General features: G+C 57.7%; 2 protein-coding genes across 4 annotated transcripts in view; one reads left to right on the top strand and one right to left on the bottom strand.

Annotated features, from left to right (window-relative positions):
* FTCD (formimidoyltransferase cyclodeaminase) overlaps nt 1-11,729 on the top strand; it is a gene marked incomplete at both ends in the record, with an annotated part of 19,391 nt that extends 7,662 nt beyond the window's left edge. Inside the window, 7 exons of one of the 2 annotated variants that reach the window (XM_081024949.1) lie at nt 5,867-5,928; nt 6,293-6,422; nt 6,662-6,823; nt 8,787-8,830; nt 9,046-9,184; nt 10,315-10,410; nt 11,496-11,729. In XM_081024949.1, coding sequence (XP_080881075.1) covers nt 5,867-5,928; nt 6,293-6,422; nt 6,662-6,823; nt 8,787-8,830; nt 9,046-9,184; nt 10,315-10,410; nt 11,496-11,729 — 867 coding nt within the window. Of the gene's footprint in view, nt 1-5,866; nt 5,929-6,292; nt 6,423-6,661; nt 6,824-8,786; nt 8,831-9,045; nt 9,185-10,314; nt 10,411-11,475 lie in introns of both variants that reach the window. The other variant, XM_081024950.1, reaches the window with a different exon arrangement.
* The window catches only part of COL6A2 (collagen type VI alpha 2 chain), a 37,378-nt gene continuing 25,493 nt past the window's right edge, over nt 11,727-23,611 (bottom strand). The window contains exons 26-28 of one of the 2 annotated variants that reach the window (XM_081024918.1): nt 23,136-23,588; nt 22,719-22,757; nt 11,727-17,292 (exon numbers count right to left, since the gene is read on the bottom strand). In XM_081024918.1, the coding sequence (XP_080881044.1) occupies nt 16,694-17,292; nt 22,719-22,757; nt 23,136-23,588 (1,091 nt within the window). In that variant the 3' untranslated portion in view covers nt 11,727-16,693. Of the gene's footprint in view, nt 20,004-22,718; nt 22,758-23,135; nt 23,589-23,611 lie in introns of both variants that reach the window. The other variant, XM_081024919.1, reaches the window with a different exon arrangement.

The following is a 23,611-nucleotide window of genomic DNA, read 5'->3' as shown; positions in this document are numbered from 1 at the left end:
TTTTTTTAAAAGAATTGAATAGTACTGAAGGACTTTTATTTTCTTATTTTTAAAAATAATTTTATTAAAAATGTAGTTAGCATACTATATTAATTTCATGTGTACAGAATAGTTATTCAACACTTATAGACCTAAAGAAGTGATCACCATGGTAAGTCCGCAACCATCTGACACCATCCCACACTATCACAATATTACGGACTGTATTCCCTACGCTGTACTTTACATCCCCATGACATGTTTGTTTTATACCTGGAAATGTGGACCTCGTATTCCCCTTCACATTTCCCCCCTTTTTAATTTTTCAATTACAGTTGACATTCAGTATTATTTTGTATTAATTTCAGGTGTACAGAACAGTGCTTAGACATTCATATAATTTAAGAAATGATCCTCCTGAGTTAGTCTAGGACCCACTGGGCACTGTGCATAGTTATTACCCTATTATTGACTATATTCTCTATGCTTCACTTTAATCCCCATGACTACTTTGTAACTACCAATTCGTTCTTCTTCATCCTTTCACCTTTTTCACCCACCCTTAACACCCTCCTGTCTGGAAACCATCAAAATGTTCTCTGTATCTATGAGTGTGTTTTTGTTTTGTTTGTTCATTTTGTTCTTTAGATTCCACATATAAGTGAAATCACATTGCGTCTGTCTTTGTCTGTCTGACACCCCATTCAGCACAATACCCTCCAGGTCCATCCATGTTACTGCAGATGGCAAGAACCCATTCCCTTCCCTGGCCGAGCAATATTCCCCTGTACATATGTACCAGCTCCTCTTTATCCATTCATCCATTCGGGGACACCCAGGCTGCCTCCACATCCTGGCCGTTGTAAACATTGCTGCAGTGAACATAAGGGTGCACACGGCCCCTCGAAGTAGCGTTTTGGGTTTCCTCAGATAAATACCCAGAAGTGGGATTACTGGGTCCTTCTTTGTCTCTTGTTATAGCCTTTGTTTTAAAGTCTATTTTGTCTGGTGTAAGTATTGCTACCCCAGATTTTTTGTTTGTTTTGTTCCCATTATCATGAAATAACATTTCCCATCTCTTTACATTCAGTCTGTATCTTTCAATCTGAAGTGAATCTCTCGTAGGCAACACATGTAAGGGTTTTGTTTTCTTATCCATTCAGCCCTCCTGTGTGTTTTGAGTGGAGCAGTTGATCCATGTACATTGAAAATAATTGTTGACAGATATGTAGTTACTGCCATTTTGTTATTCACACACACACACACACACACACACACACACACACACACTTGTATATATATATATGTCATCTTAAAGAAGTTCCTCTAAGATTCCTTGTAATACTGGTTTGGTGGTGATGAACTCTAGCTTTTTCTTGTCTGGGAAGCTCTTTATCTGTCCTTCAATTCTAAATGATAGCTTTTCTGGGTAATCTTGCTTATAAGTCCTCACCTCTCATCACTTTGAATATTCTCTGCCAGTCCCTTCTGGCCTGCAAAGTTTCTGTTGAGACATCAGCTGGCAGTCTTATGGGAGCTCCTTGTAGGTAACTAACTGCTTTTTTCATGTTACTTTTAAGATTTTTCTCTTTGTCTTTAATCTTTGGCATTTTAATTATAATGTGTCTTGGTGTGGGCCTCTTTGGGTTCATCCTGTTTGGGACTCTCTGCACTTCCTGGGCTTGTATGTCTATTTCCTTCACCAGGTTAGGGACGTTTTCAGTCATTATTTCTTCAAATAGATTCTCAATCAAACCCTTGCTCTCTGTCTTCTCCTTCTGGTACCCCTATAATGCAAATGTTGTTATACTTGATGTAGTCCCAGAGGTCTCTTAAACTACCCTCATGTTTTTGGATTCTTTTTTCTTTCTGCTGTTCTGATTGGGTGTTTTCTGCTGCCTTGTATTCCAAATCACTCATTCAATCCTCCACTTCATCTAGTTTGCTGGTGATTCCTTCTAGTACATTCTACATTTCAGTTGTTTTTTCCACTTCTGACTGGTTCTTTTTTATAGTTTCTGTGTCCTCTTTTATGCTTGCTATCTCTTTGTTGAAGTTCTCACCAAATTCCTTGACCATCCTTATAACCATTGTTTTAAACTCTGCATCTGGTAGGTTGCTTGCCACCATTTCATTTAGTTCTTTTTCTGGATTTTTCTCCTGTTCTTTCATTTTGGAATTATTTCTTTGTTTTCTCAATTTGGCTGACTCTCTGTGTTTGTTTTCATGTATTAGGTAGATCTGCTATGTCTCTGAGTCGTGGCCAGGTGGCCTTATGTAGTAGGTGTCCAGTGGGGCCCTGGTACAGTCTCCCTGGTCACCTACTCTGGTTGCTCCAGGAGTGCCCCTCATGTGGATGTGTGTGTGTCCTCCTGGTATAGTTGAGCCTTGATTGTTATTGACGCGTCAGTGGGTGGGATTGACCTTCAGGCCGACTGGCTGTGGTGTTTGGCAACTTCCACAGCTGCTGTGAGGGATGCTTACAGCACTGAGTGGAATTTACCTCTAGTGGGCTCTGGTGCCTGTTCAGACCGCCCTTTGTGTGCTTCTTGTGGGGCTAATTGGGCAGTGCTCTGCTGTGGTCTGAAGCCAACCTCCAGGTATAGTGGTTCTGGGGCTTCTTGGGAGGGGCTCTAGTGCAGGCCCAGGTCAGCCACTGCCTGTGACTGACTGGGGGCTACCTGACAGGAGCTACAAAGTGATCCATATTTGGCGGCTGCCTGTGCTGTACCTGGAGGCATGTGGGAGAGGCCACGCTGGGAACTGAGATTGGCTGCCACCAGTACCAGGCCTGAGGTAGCTCTGCAAAGAGCCAGGACACTCTGAGGCCTGCTGCCACCTGCTGGCTTCTGTAGGGTTCAGCCGCTGATAAGGCTTCCTGCCGAAGGCTAGCGCAGCGAGTCAGCAGGGCGGAGCCCCAGAGCTCACCAGGCCAATCAGATTCAGATTTGGCTTTAAGGGTAGGGGCGGGCTCAATACAGGAAAGATGGCGCCTGCCTTCCGGCTCCTCGGGAGGAGAATTTCTCACAGGGAAGATGCTGACTGTTCTCCAGGACTCCCCTCCCCACGCCGAGGCCTCACACCTCAGTCTGTCCCCCGTTTGTCTCCGAGGCCCCTGAATCACCGTCCCTCAGCTGGAGCCCAAGGTGAGTGCCTGCGAGTGAGTGTGTTTGTGTGCTGGCTGTTTAGGAGGAAGGCAGGGTTTTCCGTCGCCTGCCGTGCCCCCTGGCTGGGTGGAATCCCCACTGTTTTCGCAGCCAGATGTTGTGGGGGCCCCTCTTCCCAGCACCAGTGCTCTGGGCTGGGGAGCCTGGTGTGAGGCTGGGGTCCATTTCTCCTGTGTGGGAACCTCTGCGCCTGAGATGTCCCTCCTGAGTCTCAGCCGCCACACACAGCTGTGCGGCCCATTCCGTGTCTCTGCCCCTCATACCAGTCTCACAGGGGCTTCTGCTTTATATTTTTAGTCGTAGGACGTCTGCTCAGAGAGACTTCAGATGGTTCCCCAGGTTGATTGTTCTATAATTTAGTTGTAATTTTGACGTGTTCACGGGATGAGGCGAGCACAGCATTTATGTACTCCGCCCTCTTGGATCTCCTCAACCTATAACATTAATAGTCTGTGTACTTTTTATTTTGATATAGTGTCCCGCTTACAGAAAAGATGCAAGAATACCTTTCTACTGTCCAGACTCACCAGTTGTTTGCATTCTGCTCCATTTGCATTTTTGCTCCCACTGTATTCCCGTAATCATAGTATTTTTTTGTCTGGACCATTTGAGAGCAGGTTAAAAACACTGTGCTCCTTTACCCCTAATTTATTTACACTGTATTTCTTAAGTACAAGGACATTCTCTTAACACAACCACAGAGCAATGATCAAAATCAGGAAATGCAACATTAATACAATTCTAGCACCTAATCTGCAGGCCATAATGAATTGTATCAGTGTCCCAGTAGTTTCCATTACACTATTACCCTCCACTGCAGGATCCAATCCATGTGACATGGTGCATTTAGTGCTCATGTCTTTTGTCTCCTTCAACCGGGAACAGTTCCTCGGTCCTCCTGCCCTTCATCGACCTTGACAGACTGAGAGTACGGGCCAGTTGTTCTGTGAAGTTTCCCTCGTGGGTGCTGACCTGACATTTTTCACGACTAGACGTGGTCCCACTTTGGTGGCAGGAGCAGCACAGAAGTGACATGGTGATCTCGGAGCGTGGGGTCAGAAGTCCATGGTACCCATTTATCTCAGGCTGTAACTCTGTCCATGGGGAGGTACTGTCCCCTGCCAGCGTTTTCACTGCAGTCTCTGTTTTTCCCTTTGTGATTGATAAGCGCTTGGTGGGAAGGGCCTTCTGGAATTTGCAAATATGCTGTTCCTCTGGAAATTCCAGCCACAGGTGTTAGTGGCCAGCGACTTCATCCTGCTTGTCAGAACAAGCTGTCACCTCTGCCACCTTTATCTACTCCTTATTAACACATTTGGTGCTGTCTTCCATATTCTAACATATATTTTACATGGTTTATTTGAAAGTTCAGATGCTGCAGTCTTTCGGGTCTGATTTGACAATTGTTTCCACTGGTTCTGTCTCCTGACTTGCTTCTTCCTGTGTTTTGTGATTTTGGGTTGTGAGTGTGGGTTCTTCAGAACTTTATCTGTGGCAGTTCTCGGACCCCTGGGTGCCACGCCTGTGTTTGCCTTCTACGTGCTTGGGAACACTACCACACGGCCACTTTAGGCTGAGGCTTGTGCTTGCAGCTTTGGAAGCTTCGATCTGGGGAGGAGGATGTGAGCCTGGCGCCCTCAGCAGGGTGGCGCCAGGGAAAGGCAGGCCGAATTGGGGACAATGCCAGTGCGTCCTTCAGTGGGCATTTCTTCTAGTTCACCCTTGGAGATGTCGCCTTTCAGGGGCTCCAGTCTGCCCCCACTCTTTGAAGGCTTGAGCCCCTAGTCAGGAGTATCTGCCAGAGATGCTCAGATGTGCCCAGGGGGTCCCAGCTCCAGGATGAGCTGGCCCTTCTGGTCATCTTCCTGCCAGTCCCGGCCTCGAATGGCTTCCTTTTCCTTCTGCCTGCCCCCTGGGCGTCGCATCCACTTGAGAATTTCTGTTCCTCGGGAGGTTTTCTGCACCAACAGGGCCCTGCCCAGCTGCTCACTGACGCCACCGGTGACACTCTGGGGGTCTCCAGCCATTCCTGTGTTCTCAGGGACCCCGGGACCCTGCTGGCTCCTTCCTCTCCAGCAGCACTTGTCACCGCCCATTTTTGTGGAGTTGTCCCTGAATGAACTGGGACTGTGTCACTGGCACCATCACGTGTTTGAATGTTTTTGTTGGAAAGAATTCTAATTTTAAATGGGGATTGTTCCAACTTTATTTTGAATTTAGATCAGATCCACCTTTCCTCGGGTAACGAGTCTTTTGTTCAGGTAGCTCCTGCAGTGTAATGCCAATCTGTCATTGGCACCTGAGTTTGTCAATAAAACATTGTCCCAAGAGGCAGTGTTGCTGGCCCCTTCCAGTGATGGGTTCCTGCATGTGATGTCATGGGAAGGCCCATGTGGTCCAGAACGAGGACCAAGTGGGCAGCTCCTCTCTCGGGGCCTCAGTTTCCCTGTGGGGTGACACGGTGGGTGGGCGTGTTAGGAAGTCTGCCAGGGTGCCTGCTCTGGGCTGGGTGTCCTCCCATGTGGGCACAGCTTGGATGGGGAGCCAGCGGTCAGCAGGGCCCATAGTGGGCGAGAGTGTGGAAGGCTGTGCCACACCAAGGCTGGGGAAGGACGGGGACGCGCCGTGAGCTGAGGTGGGACTGAGCCTTCGGTGGCCTTCCTCATGCATGGGGGGTAGGCTGAGTCACTCGTCAGTCACCAGCCCCCTTCCTTTTCCAGGTGGTGTACCGGCTGGGTCTAGACTCCCTGTCCCCCTTCAACCCTAAGGAACGAATCATTGAGTGAGCAGCACCCCAACCCCTCTGCCCTCCCCCAGCCTCAGTCCTTCCACAGCCTTTTGCTCGGTCACTTGTTCATCAGCAAACCCCAGGGTGCTGTGCAGGTGTGGGGCTGGTTGGGGGTGCCGTGAGGTCCCAACAAGTCCCTGCTCTGTCCTCATGGGGGCTCCCAGGGGGTCACAGCCTCTCCCAGGCTGGGGCCGCATCCCCTGTCCTGTGTTGGTAGGGGGATGGGCTGGAGTCAGGGACCAGGGTCTGAGCCAGACCTTCCTTCACAGCCTGTCCCCAAGTGACTCAGGAGCCCATCCCTGATCTCCATCCTCACACGACCCAGCACCCTGTCCTCTGTCCCTCCTGGGCCCCGCAGGTACCTGGTCCCCGATGACGGGCCTGAGCAGAGCTTGGTGGACAAGCCCCTCTGTGCCTTTGTCCGCGAGGTGGGTGCCCGCTCAGCGGCCCCAGGGGGTGGCTCGGTGGCAGCAGCCAGTGCAGCCATGGTGAGTGAGGGCTGCGGACAGGAACAGGGAGGATGACAGGGACAGGAGTGGGGGAAGGGACAGTGTGGGGACAGGAGTGGGGCAGGGATGGCAATGGGGACAGGAGTGGGGGTAGGGACAGTGTGGGGACAGGAGTGGCGTAGGGACAATGGCAGCACAGCAGTAATTGGGGGCGTGGATGGAACAGGTGGCAGCGGGGCTCCAGCCCTCAGAGAACTATCCCTGGGTGACTTTCGCAGGGCGCCTCGCTGGCCTGCATGGCCGGCCTCATGACCTACGGGAAGCGACAGTTTGAGCACCTGGACACAACCATGCGACGCCTGATCCCGCCCTTCCACACGGCCGCAGCCCAGCTGACGGCGCTGGTGGACAGAGACGCCCGGGCCTTTGCGGCCTGCCTGGTGAGGGCCCCGAGGGTCACACCGCTGGGCTTGGTCAGTGGACAGTGGGATCCAGAGGACAGAAAGCTCAGCCAGGGCCCCAGAGAGCTGGGGCGGCCAGCTTGGGGGAGGGGCTGCTGCAAGCACAGGTGTGAGGCCAGGGGCTGGGGGAGGGGACAGTGGCCTGGCACTGTCCTGTCCTCCCTCGCCTTTTTCCCCCCTCCCTTCCCCTCTCTCTCTTGCTTGTAGGGCTGAGTCCATTGGGTCTGAGGGTTCCGCGAAGGCTGACCCACAGTCACAGCTCCGCAGTGGTCGGGGGGGGTGGGAGGCAGACAAGGGCTCCTCCCTGCGGGGCAGCCCAGGCCCACCTCCCCCTCCACCAGCTGTCCCTTGAGTCCTGCAGACACCACAAGGGAGCGAGGTCCACCCAAAAAAGGTCACATCCCAGGAAGGGCAGCCACAAAAACCCTAAAAGAGAAAAGCTGGTGATTGAGGGTCTCGGAGAGACTGGAGAAGACAGTTTCATCCTGACAGCAAGGGGAGGCCGTGGATTAGACCCAGGAGGGAGGGGTGTGACTGATAACCTGGGACAAGGGACTCACGCTCAAGCTCAAGAAGCCCCACTGTGCATCCAAGAGGTTCCCGGTAGGACATGGGACTGTGGAGAATGAGAGCAGCTCAGAATGGGACCCGCGAGGACGTGCCCCGAGAAAGCGTGAGGTGCAGGCCAGACGTCCCAGAGGTTTCCAGACAGAAGCAAGGCTGGGTGTGAGGGGAAGGCTGGGTGTGAGGGGATGGGGGGACGCTGTACCACCCAGAAGTCGGGACACTGGTGTCCTCCGGGCAGCAGGGTGACCCCTGGTGACATTGGGGACTGCTGCGTGTGCTGTGTGCCCAGAAAGGGAATGTTGGTTCTGCACAAGAACCCCAAACAGTGTCATCTGAATAAGCCGTGAGTGGGAACAGGTAACTATCTGAACTGGAGATTAGAAACAAGATGAATAAATGTAAAACAACTGGCCAGGGGAGTAAAAAAGTGAAAATCGAATCAAAAACCTGGAAAGAAAATGAAAACCAATCACAAAGGTGTGTGGTTGGAGAAAACCTGAAATAAGACAGTGGGATGGGACAGTCAGCATCCACACGTGGGTGTAGGAGGGACAACACTGTTGGCGTAAGTCCCCGTGAGCCGTAAGAAGACACACTTCTGGGGAAAAAACCAGAACATCCTTATCTTGCACCAGATACATAATTAATTTCCAGATGGAGCAAAAAGCTAGCTATCCCTCCCTTACCCCCCCAACAACCTTCACAATAAATGAGAAAACAAAACTGACTGGTGGGCAGGCGTCCTCAGCAGATGGGGCTCTGGCGGCAGCTCGTGACAGCCCACGGTTGAGACCCCACATATAGGACCTGCTGCCACCTACAGGGACAGGGCTCCCGGAGAGGGAGACACAGGCAGGGCTGGTCACCGGAATGGGACTCAGTGTCCATCAGCTGCAGCTTCAGGTGATGACAGGATCCAGGTCTGGCCGGGTGCAGGGTCACCTGCTCTCGCAGGGCTGATGGCATTGTTGACTAGTAATGACTTGGGCAGAGATTTGGCCAAATCTACAAAACTAGAATGGGCACGGTCCCCACCCAGCTGTGCCCTTGGATGTGTCAGGAAGTCCTACAGGAAGGCAGGTGGGGACATGGCGCTCACAGCACAGCGCGGGGGGGGGGCAGCCTGCCCAGACAGCCGCCGAAGGAGCGGGAGCTCAGAGGGTGGAGAGCGTGACTGTTCCTGGTCCAAGGCACCTTGACGGATGGGAGGACACAGTTTGAACCTTTATGGGGGGTCACACTGTTGCCTGCATCACTTTTTAACAATGACTGGAGGAGGGTGCTGTGAGGGGGCACAGAGACCTCCCAGGATGCCCCTGGCCCCCGGGCACAGCCCGCCCCTCACCACGTGTGTTTCTGTGCCTTGTTCCGGCAGGAAGCGATGAAGCTGCCCAGGAGCACACCTGAGGAAAGGGACAGGTGGGCACCCCTGAGGTCGGGAGCACATCAGGTGCCCGGGAAGGACCTCAGTTCCTCTGAAGCCACCCCCTGGGCGTGTGTTTGTGATTAATGGGTGGTTTTCCTGTTGGTCCACCCTGGTTTTGTCTGCACTGAGCTGGCAGGGTGGGGTCTGGGCATCCCTGGCTGGTCCCTGGGCCACCTGGCCTCTGACCCTTGGCCCCCCTTGGTTTCAGGCGCTCGGCTGCCGTGCAGGAGGGGCTGAGGCAGGCAGTGGCGGTGCCCCTGGCGCTGGCGGAGACGGTGGCTTCCCTGTGGCCAGCATTGCAGAAGCTGGCCCTGTGTGTGAACCTGGCCTGCAAGTCAGACCTGCAGGTACATGGTGGGGCCCTGCCTCCCGCCGTCGGCAGCTGCTGTGTGGGCAGTGGTGGGTCGGGGGCCATCAGCGTCATTCATGGGCGTTTCCTGAACCTGGCGGTCTCGGCCAGTCACGCCCCGCGGGCTGGCGTGTGCGTCTTGTTTGAAGATGGAGAATTCAGGATCTTGTTCAAGGTTGCAGGGCAGAGAGGCAGAAACTCAAATGTGCCTTCAGAGTCCACCCCTGACCATCCTGCAGCCTCTTCCCCGTCCTTCCCTCCCTGTGCCTCCCCCTGCCCCTCCCCTGCTGGTTCTAGAAAGCACCGAGGACAGCTCACAGGTGCACACACATCACACAGTCCACAGCCTGTGCGTAGATGGCCCGGGTCTGTGATTTCTGCAGCCCAAACTGAGAGCCCAGTTTACAGGGTCTTTACAAGAAAGACACCTGTTTTCAGTGTCTGGTTTTGGGCTGCAGAGAAATGTCCCGTCCTTCCCTGGGGAGGTGGCTGCAGGTGGGCTGACAACAACAGAAGTGGCCTGGGCACAGGGGCCATAGTTCCTGCCATTCTGGGCTCCTGCTTGGCGCCATGGGGTTCTGTGAACAGCTAACACATTGGCACTCGTTAAGGACCCCAACTGTGGCCGGCTCCAGCCAGGGCCGGGCACCAGGCAGCATTCGGTGCATGGGGTCAGGGAGCCCTGAGGTCTGTGCCGTTGATGGTCAGCTGAGGGTGGCTCTCTCCATGCTCAATGGCATGGGGCTGGGAACCCCCAGGGAGGGCCATGATTCTCTCCAGGGACGGGGTCCCCCAGCCCCAGATGCTCACTCTGCCCGAGTGACCGGCCACCCTGCTCACTCTTGGTCACCTCCACACCCCCGAGGCTGGCAGGTGGCAAACTGGTATGTGACCTAAGGAGCGTAGCCTTCCCTGGAGCTCATGTCTAAGAGGCTAACCCCGTTCAGATGAGGGGCCTTGCTTTCTGAGCTCAAAGCGGGAGAGTCGGGCTGCGGTTGTTACCTCCATCCTCTGGGGGACCCTCGTGGTCAGTTTGCTGTCTTTACCAAGGAGGTATGAGGGCTCAGGGGGGCGTTTGTATGGGGCGGCCCAGACTCTGTCCCCAAGCCCTGTCACCGCACCCTGCAGGTGGCAGCCAAAGCCCTGGAGACGGGCATGTTTGGTGCGTATTTCAACGTGCTCATCAACCTGCGAGACATCAGTGACGACAAGTTCAAGGACCAGGTGAGCAGTAGGCGCTCAGTGTGGGGCCACGGAGGGGCCTGCAGGTAGCCCAAGGGCCGTGGTTCACAGACAGCAGGCCCCTGAGGGAAGAGCCTGTCTGATGAGACACTCGTCAGCCTCTGGGAATGGACGACGCCTGGTGGGCTGGCCGGCTGCACCAGGAGAGGCTGTAGTCCTTTCTCTGGCATTCTGTGGTAGCTCCTCCTCTCCCCTGCTGGTGGGGCTTGGACGTTCATGGCTGGGGGACCAGGAAGGTGCCAGCATCGAGGCCTCTGCACCCTCCATGGAGCTGTGGCTCGGCCACCCCGAGCGTGGCCACTGTGCCCACCTGCCCAGTGGGGCTGCCCAGGGTTGACATCCCCTAGCATGGCCGGGCCCAACACTGGGCACTGGCAACACGGGGCCTCAGAGAACAGCGGCCCACCTACAAAATGAGCTTCAGCAGTCACGATACATGCATCGCTATTGTTATTGACGTGAAATTCACGGAACATACAATGTACCATTTGAGAACGTACAGTTCAGGGCTTTAGCACACTGGTGCAACACGGCATTATGCAGTCACCACCCTCATCTAGTTCTGGAATATTCTCGTCACTCCAGAGGAAAGCTCTCACCCATTGGCATCCAGTCCCCGGCCCTGCCTGGCTCCCGCCCAGCTGCGCGATCTCGTGATAATCTTTAGAGAACAGTTTCATGGGTAGGAGTGGGCGCTATGGCCTTTTCAGGGGCCAGTCCCTGTCCCTCCCAGCCTGGTCCAGCCAGGCTGAGCTTGGCCATCCAGGGAAGTCACTGCCCACCTCATGGGCATGGAGCTAAAGGACTGGCCACGTGACTGCTGCCCCTTTGGGCCTCGGGAACGCAGCCCTGCCCTTGGCAGGTGTGGCTACAGTGGGAAGATCAGGAGGAGGGGGATGTGGGGCCTGGCGTCCCCAAATCTTGGGACTTACAGAGAGCCCCTCCACCCTCCCCAGGAGGCCTGCGAGGAAGCCCAGAGTGGACAGGCCAGAGGGAGGTGGCAGGCAGGGTACAGGCACGGGGGCTCATGGACCTCATGTCTGTCAGACTCGCCAGCGCATCAGCAGCCTCCTGCAGGAAGCCAAGACCCAGGTGGCGCTGGTGCTGGACCGCCTGGAGGAGCGGCAGGAGTGACGGCGGGCGGGACTTCGTGGATTCTGCACCCCCAGAGGGCCCGGCTCGCCCTACAGGACAGGGTGGCCTCCAGCACGGTTTTCTTGAGGTCCAGACAGTGGGCATGGGGGTGGGTGGGGCCTGTCTGGGGTCGGCAGTGTCACTCTGTCACCTGCGGCCTTCAGTAAAGTCACAACACACCAGTGACTGTGGAGTGTGTTTGGGGTTTCGGGGAAAGGGCTGAGCTGATTGGGCAGGGACGGAGCTGGTGACTGAAGGAAATTTTAGCACACCAGGGGACGTGTATGAGACGTGGCAGGGCCCGAGTCTGGCCACTGGTCACTCAGTGCCCGGGGCTCGGTGCGGGCTGTCTGGTAAGGTGGCTGTGGGGTGTTGCATGAGTGGAACCCCCAGGGGCTAGTGTGTCCCCTCTATTGCATCCTTCCTGATGGGGGGTGGCAGGCAGGTGACAGTGAGGCGGGATGAGGAGGAGCAGGTGAGCTAGATGCCTGGGGGGGCGACAGTGACATGCAGACTTCCCGTGTCCTGGCTGGGTGGGGGTGAAATGTCACGCCCGACATCCCAGGAGGGCTGTGCTGACTTCTGTTAAAGAGGCTGAGAGTCTGAGGCCCAGTGATGGGGTCCCAGGATGGCTGTCCCCCTGCCCCCAGCCCCTCTGCCTGCTGCAGCCTCCCCTGCAAGGCCTGGGTGTGGTGGGGAGCCCGTAGGCCTGGGGCAATGAGACAAGACCCAGCCCCACACAGGGGCCCAGATCCAGGGGTCCAGGTCCAGGTGCCAGCTGACGATGGCACCAGAGGGAGGGGTCAAGGGATCCTGGATGGGGCCCCAGGTGGACGAGGCAGGTGTACCGTGGGCTGTGAGCTGCAGCGTTGGGGCTGGGGCTGAGGAAGCCTGGAGTAGAGCGGCCCAGGCAGGTGGCACTGTAGCCCCTTGGGCTTGGGAGGGCCATGCCCCACCAGCTCTGGCAGGGAGGTTGTATTTGGTAGATCAAACAGCAGAAAGTTGGGGTTCTGCCGAGCAACTCCCCGCTTGCTCCCTGCAGGGCCCCTGTGCAGCGTCTCCAGGAAATCGCTGAAGTCACCTCTGTGCCCGTATGGTGTTTGTCTCTGCAGCCACAGTCACAGGCACAACAGGTGCATGCATGTTCTTAGTCTCCCGTCACCGTCACCTGGCAGAGAGCAGGTCATGCATGATGCCTGGGTTCTACTTAATGAGACAGCTGAGCTCGTCCATGTCTGCATTCAGACAGACGCCTGCTGGCAGGGGCTTTATTCATCCATCCTTCCTGTATCTTCTTAACGTTTTATTGTGAAATATGAGATACGTCAGAAAGGTGCTCAAAACAATGATGAGTACTCAGCAATTTGTGACAAAGCTTGTCCTGAGTGGCCATCTCTGCATCACAGAATCCGCCTGCCCTTGGCCCCTAACCCCACGACCCTGCTGTACTGCAGACCTGTTGGCACAAGCGTGCCCTCAGACACGACAGTCCAGTTCTCCCTGTTGGCTGACCTTTGAATACACAGGACAGCACCCGCGACCCACCTGCGTGCCTGGCTGCTTCTCAGCATCGCAGGTATACAGCTCAGCCCGTTGGGTGCTGGGCTGTCGTGCTCCTCACGGGAAGAAAGTGCTCTGAGTACCATGTACCTGGTTCTGGCAACACCGACATCCTGCATGAGGCTCACAGGTGGCTGGAACTGCTGAGTTGTGGGGTGTCACCCACCCGAGCGGCTACATGCTCCATGTTCCCTATATCCCCTGTGCCCACTGCACAGGTACCCCGTTTCTCACCTCTGAAGGTGGAGTGTGCCCCAGCTCCCAGACATGGGCTTAGCTGATGGAATGTGGGCAGAAGGGACGTGTGCAGTGCCTGCCCAACCTCAGGAGACTCCCTTGTCCCACCAGCCCCTCTGGGGCTCAAGCGCCACTTGCGAACCCTTCCCTGAGCGAACTTAGTCGCACAGTGAACCACAGGGCATAAGTGGGGACAGAGCTGCCTGGAGCCTTGTGTGCAGCTGCTCTGCGGACCCATGCTGTAGTCAGCGCTACCTGTCCCGTCCGTGCACCTCTGGCTGGTCGTTACACAGCAGGAGCTGACTGACATGCGTCCCAGCTGAGTGTGTCCTCAAACTTCGGGGGTTTTGGCCCAAGAGGTGAAAGATGGGCGCCCGTATAGTGTCATTATCTTTTATTATATCTGAGGATGACCATCTTTTCATGTCATTGATGATGTGTTTCCTTTTCTGTGGCCTGTTCATGTCGTTGCCTGTTTTTCTATTGGTGCTTGACCGTCCAATCTGAAATATCCACCAGCCTCTGGCTCTTGCCAGGGACATCTTCCACTCAGCTGCCCCTGGAATGTCCCTAGCACGGCTGCCTCTGGGAAGGGAGGGTTTAGGGTTTAGGGATCTGGGAGTGTCCCTCGCACCTTTACTGTGTATCTTCTGTGTGGTGTGCGTTTGTGGCAGCAAACCCACATTCGAGGACTTCTCCATACGGAACACCCAGGGTCACCCTTGCTGCTGTGAGTGAGCAGGTCGATGGGGGTTGCACTCGGAGCTGAGATGGGGAACCCAGTAGTCTGATCTGGAATCCACACAATGTTTGTGCTGACCCCAGCTAGAGCAGACAAGCATCACGGAGGCCTCCCACCAGGCGTGTGCCATGCTCCGCTTCATCCCGCAACTCCCAGCCAGCCATCCCCCACCCTGGGCTTTATGGATGGAGCTGAGGCTGGTGGTGTCGGGTCCAAGCTGGGGCGTGAACCGAATGCTGGCACCAGCTCTACAGGCTCTGCTTGGTGGCCCCAGGAGGTGTCTAGCTACTTAGCTCATGTCTCCCCCTCGTCCTTGCATTGTGGGTCCTCTGAGGACTCATGCCACTGTGAGCTGCTCAATCCCCACCCTCCCTCATGACTGAGGCTGGTCCAGTGCTGGGTCCCCTTTCATCTGTTACTCACCAGCTCAGGGACCAGGCAGGTGTCATTGCTTCTGATAATGTGCCCTGCAGGGTCCTGGGGAGGCCCGCAGACACTGACACTTCCCAGCAGGTGGCCTCTGTGGGGCAGGGAGGGAACAGCGGCTTCCTCTGCCCTTGCTGTTGGTTGATGCTCTGGGCGGCAGGTGGCCACAGGACTGCGAGCCACTGTGGGTGAGCAGCGGGTTTTGGCCACTGCCCCTGCCTCTCGTCCACCGCTCAGGACTTGGGTGACCTCATGGCCTGTCCAGGGTCAGGTGTGAGGAAGGAAGGCTGGACAGGAGATAAACCACCCGGCGGACAGACAGCAGGCAGAGCAGGGGGACCTGCCAGCTGGAGCCATGGTGGAGGGTGTCCAGTGTGTGTGAAGTGAAAGGTCCTGCATGAAACCGTCATAGGACCCTAACTCAGCTATCACACGTGGCAGGCAGTATGTCTGAGGGTCCCTCCAAGGGGCCAAGGGCAGAGCACATGGGGCTCAGAGTGTAGCCCCGAGAGAGGGTTGGTGCCTTTGCCCTCTGACAAGGTTTGGGGTCCCCCGTGGAGAACTCTGTGGACACCAGTGTGTTGAGCACTCTGGGAGCTGGAGGGAGTCTGGAGCAGAGCCTTCCCCGGGCCTCTGAGGAAGCCTCCAGCCTGTGGCACTTGGTTAGGGCAGTCCCAGAAAACTATAAACAGCGAGATCAGAGCTCCTGCCTGTGGGAGCCAGTGGTTTAATTGGGCACTTCCGAGAGGGTGAGCTTGAAAGACCTGGGAGTCTGAACAAGAAGTCACTGAGGTTGCCAGAAAAAAAAAAATTATCTAGCTATCCATAAGATGTCCTCGTGCAAACCAACAAGTATTCTTTAAAAACATTAGCCCTGATTTGAGGATAAATGGAGACTTCATCAACCAAGTAGCATCGTTGTCAGCTGAAAGTGGACTAGACAGCTGTGGATTCCATGGTTGAGGCTGGGAAAATGAATAAAGGAAACCTCATTAAAATCCAGGCCGGGAAGCCCTGAAAGGGGCGCTCTCACACACAGCCACCCACTGCCATCTGGGCCCCCAGCAGGAAGAAGCTAGGGTACCTTGTTCTCCCCAAGGGGGAGAAACCCACCTCACTACTGGGGCGGGCGGAAGGAAGATTTTCTCCTGGCCCAGCAACAGGCTAGCCAATGAGAGACCGCCACACTCAGCCAATGAGAAGCGACCACCCCGCTGAACTCTTGCTCTCCTCCAATGGACGTGTGCTCGTAACCGCCCCTCCCCGCTTCCCCCTTTTCCTCTATAATATTAGACTCTCTTTTGTTTTCAGGATTTGCCTATGGTTTGCCATAGTTTGCATGTCTGGAATTGCAATTCCTCAGCTATTCCTAAATAAACCCATTTTTGCTGGTAAAATAACTGGCTATTTTAAGGTTGACAAGGCTGTCCAGTCTGTGCACTTGGGGGTAGTGGGCAGCCAGTGTTGGAGGCAGTACCTGTTCCTGCGAGAGGAGGCCCGGCCAGGCACCATCTCCATGTACAGAGCAAGTGGAGGGGATGGGGTTGGGGGTATGCTAAATTCTGGTGGGTGTTTGAATGGTCTGAGAGTCCAGTTGGCCTGTGACGGTGTCCCTGGCAGGCACAGACACATGGAGGCTGGGGAACAGGAGGCGATTTGAAGCCTTTATTGGACTGGGGCACGTGTATACAGGGACGTGCAGGGCCTGCTGTCACAGCTCTGTCTGATAGGGGCAGGTGCGAGACCTGGCGAGGCGGAGACCTGGAAGGAAGTCCAGGAGGACTGGTGGGGTTGTCAGCCTTTGGAAGGTGCTGAAAGGCAGATGAGAGCCCAGGGAAGGGGCTGGGCTGAAGTAGGCCGAGGGGAAAGAGGGACCTGTCGACGAGGGTCTGAAGTGTGTCCTGGGAAGCCTCTGGGGTCCGGGGAGGGTGTGGAGGGTAAGATGATGCAGGATAGAGAGGAAGGGAGGTGGGCATCAGTGTCCAGGGCTGCAGGACCCTGGGAAGAGCTGGGGATGGAAGGGGGTCCTCCGTTCCTGACCACACCCACACCTGGAGAGATCGAGTTTGCAGCCCACTGGATCCCTCTCAGTGGGGTTCGAGTAGCACCACGGATAGGAGGACAGTGCCTGTGGGGCTGGGCGTGAGCCGGGATGTGGTGGAGGTGCTAGCAGATCCAGCGGATGAACCTGTCGAAGAAGCCGGGCTGAGCCAGGCTGTCATAGTCCTTCTCGCGGAAGATGGCGGCTGTGTCACCCAGACTGATCTTGGAGAGCACATCCATGTCCACATCATCACCCACAGCCACCACAGCGGGCACCACGTTCTGCTTGCGCATGGAGTGCACTGCCTCCTCCAGGCTGTGGTTGCCCGTGACGCCGTCCGTGAGGAACACGAAGGCCAGCTCAGCATGGCGGCGAGCCCCGGGCCGCGCGCCGAGCACTACCTGGTTGATGGCATGCACAATGCCTGAGCTCACGTGTGAGAAGGAGTTGAGGTAGCTCGCGCTCTCCAGCGCCTCCTGGATGACTGTCAGGTTGGAGGTCAGTGGGAAGGCCACCTGCTGCTCGTTCGGGCCCCCAAACTGCAGCAGGGCCACACGTGCGTTGAGTGGGTCATCGTCCCTGCGTGCCAGTATCAGCCGCTGGGACACCTGCTCCACGAAGTGCCTGGCCTTGTAGAAGTTCTGCTCCCCCAGCCGCTCGGAGCCGTCCAGCAGGAAGACGATGTCCACTGGCCGCTGTGTGCACTGGGCCACGTACAGCTCTGGGGGGAAATAGGGGCGGTGGGCGGGGGTGACCCAGGGAAGCCTCCGCCCGGCCCTTCCCTGGCCAAGTCCCTCTGTATCATAACCCAGCCAGGCCATGCCCCCACTCCAGCCAAGCCCATTCTGCCACACTCTGCACCCCATCTCTTTATGGGCCCTGCTCACTGGAGCAACATGGACTGCTGGAGCTTTGGGGGTGCTGCACCCAAAGTCACCTATTGTTGGGAGCCCCCTTCCCACTACCGCCCTCGGGAAGGGGTCCAGAGTCCCACCCCGTCTCCTCAGACCGTCACCGTCTCTTTTGGCTGTACTGTCACCAGGAAATGTCCCCAAACCCGAGGGCACAGGGGTTTCTGCCCCGCAAGCACCATTCCTGCCTAGCTCCTCTGCCAAGCCCTCCGGGTGGGAAGGGCCCAGCAAAGGCCCTTCACTTGGCCCAAGAACTGGACACCCTCAGAAGGGCCATAGCTCGTGGGGAGAGGGTGGGAGAGGGGGGCAGGGAAGCTGTCATCACATTTGTAATTGTGTAGAAAGACCTCACGAAGACCCTGGCCCTGAAGATCCCTGGACGCAAGGACCAACCTGCAGCCGTGACCCTGTCACTCCCCCGTCCCAGAGCTGCCTGGCACTGGCCAGGCCACATCTCTCCTGGCCCTTGGAGTATCAGAAAGAGAAGGGGCCTGTGTCCCCTCTGACTGGACAAGGCTTTGGTGGGCAGTAGGCACAGGTGTGGCCAGAACCCTGTGGCAGCCCAGGTGACTCACTGTTACCTGAGGAGACCTTTGCCCCCTTCTGAGCGGTGACCAGTCCTGGACATGATGGACAGCGTGGGGGCAGGGCTGCAGCCAGGACTGAGGCTGAGCCTTTGGGGGACGTGGGCACCACACACAGCCTGAAAACCTGCTCCGCACACACTTGGGACCACGGGCTGGGACACGGCCCACCCACCACAGACACTAAAGCCAGGCCCCTCCCTCGAGTCCTTGCCTGACACCTCAACTCTAACCGCCAAGAGGGCTGGGCAGGGACGGGGCTGGTCCTCCTGCTTGCATCCAGCTCCTCAGCCCCATGGGCACCCTGCCTGGATATGAGCCGGAAAGGACTGTTCACAGCCATGAGCGTGGGGATTCTGTCAGGAAGGAGTTCCCGATCCACAACATCGGCGCCGAGGGCCTCTGCCCAGGACCTGGGTCCTGGGCGGCGCCTACCTGCCCGGGACCAGCCCCAGCCAGCAGCAGGTCACCCCAGCACATCACTCGACCAGAGCAAGGCATTTCCATTGTTTTCCAGCTTTTATAGGATGTTGAAGGTGTGCTCAAAGCATCTGAAGGACGACCCCCGGAAGTGTCAACACATGGTGCTGGGGGCCAGCACACAGGACACTTTACTAAGGAGCTTATTAATGACGTAGCTTATTTCGGTGGCAGTGCAAAGAAAGAACAGCCTTTAGACGCACAGCCAGGACAGCCGAGAGCTCGGCAGGGTCTCCAGGTGCCTTGACTTCTAGTCCTACAAGCAGACAGACATGCGGGAGAGGGGCTTTGGGGAGTTCTCCTGAACACAGGGTGACCGGGCACAGAGGCCGGAGGCTAAGCCTGGGGTGTTGGGGCGTTTAGGAGGCTCTGCTGTTCCCCTTCTTTCCTTCTGATGACCCCCCCCCCCCCCGTGGCGCAGAGACTGTGCAGCCAGCGTGGGGCTGAGAGCCTGGCCCCAGGAACCAGGAGGGGACGCAGACCGAAGCAGTGACAGGGACCCAAGCCCAGGACGAAGACTCCTCTGAATTAACCCAGCTTCTGAGGGAGTGGGCATGTGTGTGTCTCAGTGTCCTCAAAGCCTTTGAGATGGGGCTCCCTGCCTCTCCCAGGGACCTAGGGCTGGAGAAAGATGAGTATACGGTGTCTGTAGTCCCTCCCCCAACTGTCAGCCAGCGGTTTTGGCAGCCGGGTTTGACCTAATGGGGGACTTTTATGTCCCCCCGACGCGTGAGACAGCTCGGCTACACGGGGTGGTGTGGTCACCTGAATACTGTCCTTCCAAAGATGCCCACGTCCTAATCTGCGAATGTGACCTTTTGTGGTGAAACAGGGCTTTGCGGATGGGACAAAAAATTACAGATGGAGATGGGAAATTGTCCAGGGTTATCTGTGAGGCCTAAATGCCACCTACGTCCTTATAAGGGAGAAAGAAGGAGGTTAGGCTGCAGAAGGGGAGGCCATGCGACCATGCAGGCAGCTAGCAGCTGGGAGGCAAGAAGGACCCTCCCGGGAGCCACCAGAGGGAGCACGTCCCTGCTGACACCGGGATCTTGGTGTCAGGCCTCCAGACTGAGAGGTTCCTGTTGTCGTCAGCCCCCTGTGCCCAGCCGGCGCCCAGTGGGGACAGCTCCAGCCTGTCCAAGCAGTGGCCCTGTGGCTTCAGCAGAGAGCCAGTGCGGTCTCGGGGTCGCCCACAACGTCCCTGTGCACCAGCTTAAAGGTGTCAATGAACAGCTGCACCCAGTCCTGCCGCTCGCCTCCTGTGGCGAACTTGGCCCGCTCGGCGGTGTAGACCAGCACGGCCACCAGCCTGGAGTAGGAGGCCGGGTCCTGCGTGAGCTCCGTGGCGTTTAGCAACTGTTGGATCAGGGGGATGCTCGTGGGAAAGGAGGTGTCTGGGCCCTCTTCCGTTCGGAGGAAGGTGACCAGGGGCTCGCTGCCAGGCCGTGGTCCATCTGCGGGCATGCAGAGAAGGCTTTAAGGGACGCGGTCGGCGTGAGCGGGCCTCCTGCCGCCCTCCTTGGGCCTCTCTCCTCTAAGACAAGTTTAGGACCAGAGCCAGGAATGGGACCGAGGCTTACGAGGGGTCGGACAGGAGACAGGGAGCCGCAGCACCCCCACTGGGGCACAGCACAGAGGTGGCACAACTAAGTGGGGCTTTGGGGATGCACCTCTGGTCCCCACAGTCCCTACCGGACTCTAGGATGGCCGCTGACTGCTGGAGGCAGTGCCCTGCGATGACCCCAGGCCCTTAAAATGCTCCATGCTGCCGGGAGAAAGGACTGTCTTTGCGGCCCAATCATGGTGCTAGGACCCCTCTCGGAACAGCTGCTTTAAAAGCTTACAGTTATAAACCCTTCTGTACCACTTGAGACGTGAGCCTTTCCCAGCCCAGAATGGTCCCCCAAGGACCCAGGAGCAGCAAACACTCTGAAAGATACAAGAAGTCTGTTTCTCCCCTGGGTGAGTGTCAGTCAGCAAACCCCAGTGGCCTGGTCACATGGGCCCCTCCGCAGGCCCCCTGCGCACCAGCCTTTAGAGGTCCCCTGCCTTTGTTTGGGGGAGCTGAGCTCAGCTTAGGAGGAGGTCCAGGGGGACCTGGACCTCCTCTTTCCTGCAGTAGCGATGTTAGAACAAAATCTGTCTCTGCCGCCTTTACCTGCAGTCTGGCTTTGTTTCTCTTTGAAACCGTATGGTTCTGACACAATCAAGCCGCCCCCTGGCCTGGTCCAAGCCCGAGCATGGCTGGGCCTCTTGTGGACAAGGCCATTTGGCCCACGAGGTCAGGGCCATGCCTGAGCTGGCAGCGTCCTCCCAGCATCCTGTTTGTAGCCCCCAAATGCCTAGGAGGACACCCCGCCTGCGGTAGGCCAGAGTCCCCACATGTCACAGCGTGGTCTGTAGTGACGTCTGCGTCCTTCCTCTCTGGTCACAATGTCTACTGAGAAACTTCTTTTTACAGGAGGAGGAGCTTGTGAGTTTAGCACAGTGTAGTCAGAGGGGGCTGTGTCCTGGAGGCTCAGAGGAATCGCCATTCTGGGGACCAGTGTGACTCTAACACCGAAACCAAAGGCACCACGAGAAAGGGAACTACAGCCCAAGACCTCTCACGAGCCCAGACACAAAAATCACAAAATATTGGCCAATGGAATCCGACAAGACATAAAAGAGCTCAAACTCCACGCCCCAGTGGGGTTTATCCCGCTCTGCAAGGCTGATCCCACATTCGAAAGCAGTCAACACAATGCATCACGTCAACAGTCTGAAGAGCCTCGCAATTGAGTCAACAGACGCAGACAAAGCATCTGACAAAGTGCCACTCACGACAAGGACTGTTGACGAGGGGCAGAGGGACGGACCTTCCTCAGCTCGATCAGGAGCAGCTAACCTGCAACGACGGTGACACTGGAGGATTTCCGCTAGAGCAGGGCGGGGCGAGGATGCCAGGCCACTGCTGGCCCGGGCCGGGGCTGGCGTCTGGTCCGTGTCCTCGAGAGGCCACACTGACCATGGGACCCACCGCGGAGGACCTGGGCACCCTGAGGGCAGGCGCGCAGTCTGCAGGCTGCTGGAGTCTCAGTGTGGACCCCAGCCCCTCGCCTCGGGAGGGCCAACGCTCTCAGGACAGTGTCCCAGCTGTCAGGTTTCTGGTCACCACACACAGCCGTCCCCAGCAGACTTTGGGGAACCCAGGCCCGGGCAGCCTTCGGGATGATCCCAGACCTTGGTCGCAGGTACAACCGTGAGGAGCATTTCCTTGAAGTTCTGTCAGAGTAACAGGGGACCCTTGCCCCCATCTCCACACGTTTCTTCCCTTAGGCCACCTCAGCGCCCCCTAACCTGCCAGGTGACGCGCCGTTGTCCAGTGAGGAGCCTGGCTTCAACAGGGTCTCCGACCTGTGACCTCCGCTGACGGCCAGCAGCTCCGCCCCTCCACGCCGGCCCCACCTCCTGGAAGCCCCGCCCCCCCACGACGGCCCCTCCCCCTGGAAGTCCCTCCCCTCCAGTCGGCCCCACCTCCTGGAAGCCCCGCCCCTCCAGTCGGCCCCTCCTCCTGGAAGCCCCGCCCCCCCGAAGGGACAGGCCCAGAGCCCTTCTCCTTGCGGATGGCTCTAGGACCCAGGCGGGCGTGGGCAGGCTCGCCGAGCGCGTCCCCGGGCAATCTGCGTGGGCTATGTGACCCCAGTCACTGTGCACCTGCTGAGGTGGCAGCACGACGCTTAGAGGAGTGACGACGCCATCTTGGGGACAGGCCCCCTTGGGGACAGGCGGCCCCAGCGATCCAGCCGCGCACACAACGCACCACGTGGGACGGCGGCGCCCCTAACGCACTGGAGTCTGCTCCCCGGGGACGACGGACGCCGCCCGGCGGCCGCCCAGGGCCCTCAGGGGTCCGAGGGCGCCGACAGCTGCTCCCAGAGCGGTTTAAATTAAGCCTTTCGTTCCGGGATCCGGGACTAACGCCTCTGGGGGCCAGGACTGCCCCGGTGCTTGTCCATGTACCAGGTGGGGGGATGGCGGGAGCTGAGGTGCCAAACCCGGGGCCCAGCGCCGTCTAGACATGCTGGGCCGGGGGTGGGGGGGCGGGGTCTGAGGGTGTCCGCCGGGAGGGGCCTGCACAGCGCCCTCTCCCCCAGGCCCCGCCCCGGGCAGCGCCCTGCCTGCCTTACCTGTCTGGCAGGGAAGGTCCGGGCACACGATCTGGGGGTCTAGGAGACGGGAAGCGAGGCGGGTGCTGGTCAGTGCCCGCCCCGCCCCGCCCCGCCCCTGCCAGCCCCGCCCCGCCCCGCCCCTGCCAGCCCCGCCCCGCCCCGCCCCTGCCAGCCCCGCCCCGCCCCGCCACTGCCAGCCCCGCCCCACCCGCCCCGCCCCTGCCTGCCCCGCCCCGCCCCGCCCCTGCCAGCCCCGCCCCGCCCCGCCCCGCCACTGCCAGCCCCGCCCCTGCCTGCCCCGCCCCGCCCAGCCCAGCCCAGCCCCCACTGCTAGCCCCCGCCCCGCCCCGCCCCTGCCAGCCCCGCCCCGCCCCGCCCCGCCGCCGGCCGTGCAGTCTCCTTCCCGTGCAGCGACAGGCACCCGTGGCCGCTCACCTGGGCACAGGACGTCCTCCATGTCGTCGATGAACTTCTCGGCCACCAGGTCAGAGAACAGCGTCATGTTGCGCACCTGCTGGGGCTTGTCGCAGGCGATGGAGTTGAGGTTCTCGCTTTCGTGCTTCTCGTGGAACATGTCCCCGATGCCGATGGCTGTCACGGTGACCTCGTGGTTACACAGTGCCCGCAGGTTCAGGTCGTCATCCCGAGGGTCGTGGCGGCCGTCGGTGATGACCACGGCAAACACGCGGGTCTTCTTCCGCCGGCTCTCCTTGATGAGCTGGTTGTAGGCGAACTTGAGGGCCGAGGGCGTCCAGGTGCCGCCTGCGATCCACTCGAGGTTCTTGACGGCCTCCTTGAAGCTGGACAGCGAGTCGATGCGCTCATCGTCCAGCTGGATGGCCTCGAAGGTGCCCTCGTGGCTGTACTGCACGACACCGACGCGGGTCCCTGTGGGGCCAGTCGTGGGTGTG

Source organism: Rhinolophus hipposideros, assembly GCF_964194185.1.
Source record: "Rhinolophus hipposideros genome assembly, chromosome: 2".
Classification (NCBI taxonomy): Eukaryota; Metazoa; Chordata; class Mammalia; order Chiroptera; family Rhinolophidae; genus Rhinolophus; species Rhinolophus hipposideros.
This window is presented reverse-complemented; position numbering and strand designations above follow the sequence as displayed.